We start from the raw sequence: 6,000 nt of genomic DNA on the forward strand, positions 1-6,000 counted from the left end.
TAGAGCACCGGCCATGGAATCAAAAGGACCTGAGTTCAAATGCGACCTCAGACATTTAAGTAATTATCTAGCTGTGTGACCTTAGGCAAGTCACTTAACCCCATTGTCTTGCAAAACAAAGGAACAAAACAACACCTAGAGAGTCCAAATTCTGACTCTGCTTAGTAGCTGTGTGATCTTGGACAAATCACAACTTCCTAGAGCCTCAGTTTCCTCAAGTCTAGAATGATAGCAACAATAGGTAGCATTTACCGAGTGCCTACTAAGCGCTAGGGAATGTGTGGGTGCTTTATGAATTTGATATCATTTGGTCCCTCCAGAAAGTTTAGGAGGTTGGCGCTATTGTTATCCCCAGACATATATGAAGAATCTGAGACTGAGGTTAAATGGCTCATCCAAGGTCATACAGTTAGGAGATTTTGAACTCAGTCTTTTTGAGGGGAACACTAGATGATCTCTTAGGTTCCTTCCAACTCTAATATTCGGATTTTTATGTGCTAAGCCTTGTTCTCAGCTTTGCTATATAGTATAAAGCCTTGGACAAGTCCATTTCTCTCTGATTCTGTTGCATAACATGAGGGTCTTCAACCGAACAGTCTATAAGATTCCTTCAAATTCTGAACCCTATCAAGTTCTAACAAACTTTCCCTTTCTTGTCCTCAGTTTCACCATCTGTAAATTAAGGAATTAAATTAGACTAGTTTGATCTAAATCCTCTGACCTGATAATGAGACACTCCAGAGCCTTCAGGACTTTCTCCTAGAAAACCTGCCATGGTGTCCCTGGGCTCAGGCCAAGGCTGCTCTATGAAAGGACTTGGGTCCAAGTTTTTCCATACAACTATATGTAATCTGTGATATCGTCAGCTCAGACGACTCCTGCTGTATAAACTCTCCACCAAAATCTATCCATACTTATTAGATGGGGGTGGCTAGGCGGTGCAGTGGATAGAGCACTGGCCCTGGAGTCAGGAGTACCTGAGTTCAAATCTGGCCTTAGACACTTAATAATTACCTAGCTGTGTGGTCTTGGGCAAGCCACTTAACCCCATTTGCCTTACAAAAAACCTAAAAAAAAGTAAATTATACTTATTAGATGAATATCTGACATTCATAGAAGTTAGTGGCTAGACTACTAGATTTGGAGTTAGAAAAACAGGTTCCAATCCTTCCATAGGCACTAGTTTGGGGATTATAGAGCAAGTCACTTAATCTTTCTTGTCTGTAGTTTGCTCATCTCTGAAATGGAGGTGATGATAGCTTTTACCTCATAACGTTGCTATGAGAGATAAAAAGAAATATTGTATGTAAAATGCTTGAAAAAATCTTAAAAAAGCAATATGTTATGGTAACATTATTATTATATAACTTGTCCAGTCTCAAAGTAAGTTTTAGAGCAAGATTTGAATCCATTGTTCCCTGATTCCAAGCCTACCTTTGCTTTCTTCCTTGGACTGTTATGAGTATCAATTTGAAAAATGGATGAATACTTGTATAACTTTAAACACTATAGAAATATGAGTGCTTTTATTATTACTATTGACAAATGCACTGTTACAGAGTGCTGAATGCTGAGATAGATGCCTGCCTCTGGCACTTGGTGGGTCTGTAACCTGGGAAACCTCTGTGCCTTACCAACAGATTGTCTATAAATCATTGTTAATTGATTGAAACTGGGTAATGGGAAGATTGTTGACTCAATCAATCAATAAAAATTTATTGAGGGTTCATTTTGTTTGGGGTTCTGTCCAGCACCAATGCTTGTGGAGAGTCCATATTTTATAAAGTCAGAGCATATTATATCTGACAGGGACCTTAGCCAATATATAGTTAACTCCTGTATTTTACACATGAAAAAAATAAGGCCCAGAGAAGGAGAAATGACTTGTCTAGGGCCACTCATTAGTAAGTATTAGAGCCTCAATTCCAACCCAGATTCTCTGATTTCCACTACACCATGATACATAGTGGCAATACCAGTCTAAAAAGTCTTACCAAACTAGGATTATTGATCATTTCTGTTGTTGAAGGGAGTAGTAAAAGAAATTATCCGAAAGTCTTATCTCTTTGATATATATTATAAGGATTTTCACTTTAAATTTGCCTATATAATTGTTTTTCATTCAACTTCATATTAACTAAATCATGAGCATGTAGCAGATGATTTATCCTGATGAAACATGTTGTGAGTTGGGGTGGGAGAGCATGGTGGTAAACATTTGTTATGACTAGTAATTTTACAATTGGGGAAACTGAGGTAAAATGGAGCAGCTTTATTTGTCCCCAGACTGCACTTCTCAATAGTTGACTACAGAAACCATATGTCAATGACTCTCATGCTGAGGTCCATAATCTAGTCTAGTACCTTTGGTAACCTAGGGTCTTCTTTCCTACCCCTATCAATACACTGAGAGATAATCAGATATCTGTAGAGCAGGTGGCTGAGACCAGCTTCCTGTGGCCCAACTCTGCACCTGAGCTGCAGTGACATTAGCTGCATTGCAGTACAGATCTCATATCAACTGGGCCTTGGAAACTCAGAACTCTTGAGCCCAAAATCTTGGTGTCTAGAATTCTGGGGCCTACAAAAAACAGACTGGATGGACTGTGTTCTTCAAAAGGGTGGAAAAGGGGAAAAGTCAAGGTAGATATGGTCAGCTACTCCCAGAGAAGAGCAGCTGGCTGCTTGGATTGGTTAATTGGCCAGAGGTGCCAAAATTTCCAATTGGCTTATGTATAACCATAATTTAGTCTAGAGAGAGCTCAGAGCAGCCTAAGGAAGCTGTCACTGAAGAGGACTCTGGCCTCTGTCTATGTGGAGGTGAGGGAACTCACCACTTCCACTTCCGCCTTTACCATTCAAGGATCAGGAAAGAGAAGGAAAAACTCACCCCATTACTGGGCAGTGCAGTCCAGCCTAGCTCAGCTTGGGATTCTTTGGAATCCAGAAGGACAACTAGAAAGAGGGAGTGAGACAGGTTAGTGCAGTGGGAGGCATGGAGAGGTTCCAAGCAAAATTAAGGAATGCAGGAGGATAAATCAGAGTGGTCCTTCTATACCCCTAGGTTCCTGAGAACAAAGACCTAAGCCTAGAGTGAGAAGTGAACAATGCCAGATTCTATATAGAAATGTTGGCTCTTATCTACAAAGAGGATCAGAAACCCTTAAGGGCTCACTTGGGATAATCCTGACTCCTCAGATTGTACGATCTTTGTAAACAGAAGAATATTATGGGAATTGGTTATAGCAGAGTCCCATGGGCCATCTGGCCTATGTAGTTTGACTAGGCATGATAGGAAAAAGTTTCTCTTTATAGAGATAGAGATGCCAAATACCTCTGAATGGAGGGGAATATCCAGATCTTTAGAGCCCAACCCCTCCCCCAAAATATTCCTAATCTTTGCATTGGTCCTCTCTTCATCTGACATTCCAGTAATGGTAGAAGACAGGATCATGATATTTAATATTGAAAGTGCTCTGGAATTTCATTGAGTACAATCCTATCTCCTTACACATGAAGTACTGGGGAAGTGGAGAGGGCGATTTGAATAAGGGAGGGCACATACATGGTAAGAAAGCTAGGATTTGAATCCATTTTTTGGTCAAAGTAGATCCTCGAATGAGTTTCTGAGGTAGCTCTCTACCAGTCCAGACTCAAACGATCCCCCTTACACTCCACTTCTAAATTCTCATACAGGGAAAGGATTAAGCCATCTCTACATTTTCTCTAAATATCTTTTCTCACGTCTTTCAGGTAAGCTTAAACCAGGAACGGAAATGACTTTGAACTCCTGGGGGTAGCCACCTTAAACACCTGATGACTTGCCCCTGGGGAGATTATGGGGACAGTGATTAGCTTTTCTGGTAATAAGGCCGTCAGAAGTCGCCCAGAGCCAGAGCTTTTATGTCAGAAAGCTGCCCTAGGGTAGTCTACTGAAGCCAGGGATGAGGAGCGCCCCCCCTCCCCACAACAATCTTTGCTTCCAGACGTAGGTCTCGGCCCTGCTACAGTCAACAGAGGGAGGAGCCCAGACCCTGCGTCCGCCCAGTTCTGACCAGGAGGTGGCTGAGGCTGGCAGGACCAAGGACAGCAACTCAGACTTTGCTTGCCAGTCTCGGATTTCAGACATCTCGGTCCATCTCACCCGCGCCCAGTCTTCCTCATTTCCCACGTCTTTCTGTCTGCTCAGCCCCTTAATCTCTTTGAGGTCTACCCACCATGTTTATCTCTTCGTCGTCCCTTGCCTCCCTCGCAAAGGTCTCCCTTATACCTCCCACAATATCCTCTTGTCTCAGCTCTCCAGTCTTTTGGAAGTTCTTTCCAGAACCCGGGATCCCCAGCATTCCGCCCCATCTGCAGTTCTTGGACATCGCCCCAAAACTCGGAGGGCCCCCTCCAGTCTGCCAGACACTCCTCCCCCAGTCTCTCGTAACCTCTTCCCTCCAAGTCCCACCAAAATGCCCCGCCTCCCAATACTCCCCCCACACCCCCCTCAACCCCAATAGCCCTATCATCCTGTGGTTTTGGTCTCCCGAACTCCCCCCCGCCCCGCTGCCTCTCTGCCTTCCTAGTCCTTGGCCCTGTCTACGCACACCCCCCAATCTCGCTAGCCTCTCCTGACTCTCTGGCCCCCCGGGTTCCAGAACCTCCAGTCCTTCAGGCCTGGCTCCGCGACCCCAAAGGCTGACCCCTCCAGCTCTCCGGCTCCTTGGCTCCGGGTCCCAGACTCACCCTCCTCGGCAGTGCCAGGCTGGCTGGGCCCCAGAAGCAGCGAGAGGAAGAGCGGCTGCAGGCAGATAAGCAGGCGCTGGGGGCTCGGGCAAGCGCCAGTCTCCATGGTCCAGCTGAGATAGATGTCGGTGCGGCCGCCGGACCCCAGCTCCAGCCCTGGCCCTGGCTTCAGCCGCTGGCCCAGCCCCGGCCGTAGCCCTAGCCCCAGTTCTGGCCCCCGCCCCGAGGAGCCGCGCTCCGGACCCCGGCCCAGGCTGGGGGCGGGGACGCATCCGAGACCGTCACCTGCCGAGGCCAAACAGCAAACGCAGTCCGGGGGACTCAGCCAATCTTCATCCAAGGAAGGAGGGGCTTCTTCTCTGGGGGGCGGAGCGCTGGAGGGAATGAGGAGGGGCCAGGGCCGCGGGAGGGGGGAGGGGTTGCCCACCAATCCCTGTGGAGCAGTAGGCGCAGGGGGCGTGGTCCCACGAACCGAAGAGCCGCACGTGTTCACGCGTGGGAGAATCGGCTCTTAGGGACCCGAGGGCCCCGAACGCGCAGGGTGGGGCACTGGGTAAAGCCCGTGGGTTGAAGAAGGAATGATGGTGTGTCTACAGAGAGAGGGACAGACCACCCTCACTGCCCAGAGTGGGGAGTGCGAGGAGGCTTAGATCTCCCTCCCCACGGGGAACTGCTTTAGCAGGGACCCCGGACCTGGGAGAACCTCCGTGGAGGCTAAGGGCCCGGGACCCCGAGGCAAAACTTTCCCTAGCTCAGGGCTACGGACCTCTCCTCCACTCACGAGGATATCCTCGTGGAAGGGACGGGAAAGAGTCTCGTATGGTTCTAGCTTTTCCCAAAGTGATTTTTCTCGCGTGCATCCAGCTTTGCGCTGTGTCTGGTGATCCACGATCTATCTGGACCCGGACCCACTAGGGCTCTGAATCTCTTCTCTGAGCCCTGACGCGCCTTCCTGGGGAACGCGGAGGGAGGTGGGGGGGATGGGGGGCGGCACCATATTTGGTTTTTCTTCCTAGGCCTTCGCGTCACAGCTCCACCTGGGGAACACACAGGGGCTGCAGAATCTATGGAGAATCTGTCTTCTCTCTTATTCTTATCCCTCGCCCCCCTCTCCTTTCCCTTATCAGCTTCAGCTCCTACCCCATTCCTGACTAAAGCGGGTCCAGGAAGCCCATGTTGGCTGATGCCTTCCACGGGAAGGAGGACTGGCCGGCCTGGCCGGGACTGCTGCTGTGCTTGTGTTTGGTGGTGGGGGCGTGGAATTATTTG

At 48.1% G+C, this 6,000-nt stretch overlaps 1 protein-coding gene across 2 annotated transcripts in view; it reads right to left on the reverse strand.

The window, feature by feature from the left end:
- Positions 1 to 4,837, reverse strand: part of EPHA10 (EPH receptor A10) — a 40,904-nt gene extending 36,067 nt beyond the window's left edge. For both annotated transcript variants that reach the window (XM_074191059.1, XM_074191049.1), the window contains exons 1-2: positions 4,732 to 4,837; positions 2,891 to 2,955 (exon numbers count right to left, since the gene is read on the reverse strand). In XM_074191059.1, the coding sequence (XP_074047160.1) occupies positions 2,891 to 2,955; positions 4,732 to 4,837 (171 nt within the window). The remainder of the gene's footprint in view (positions 1 to 2,890; positions 2,956 to 4,731) is intronic.
- Positions 4,838 to 6,000: the final 1,163 nt, after the last annotated feature.

Source organism: Macrotis lagotis, chromosome 1 (assembly GCF_037893015.1).
Source record: "Macrotis lagotis isolate mMagLag1 chromosome 1, bilby.v1.9.chrom.fasta, whole genome shotgun sequence".
NCBI classification, from domain to species: Eukaryota; Metazoa; Chordata; class Mammalia; order Peramelemorphia; family Peramelidae; genus Macrotis; species Macrotis lagotis.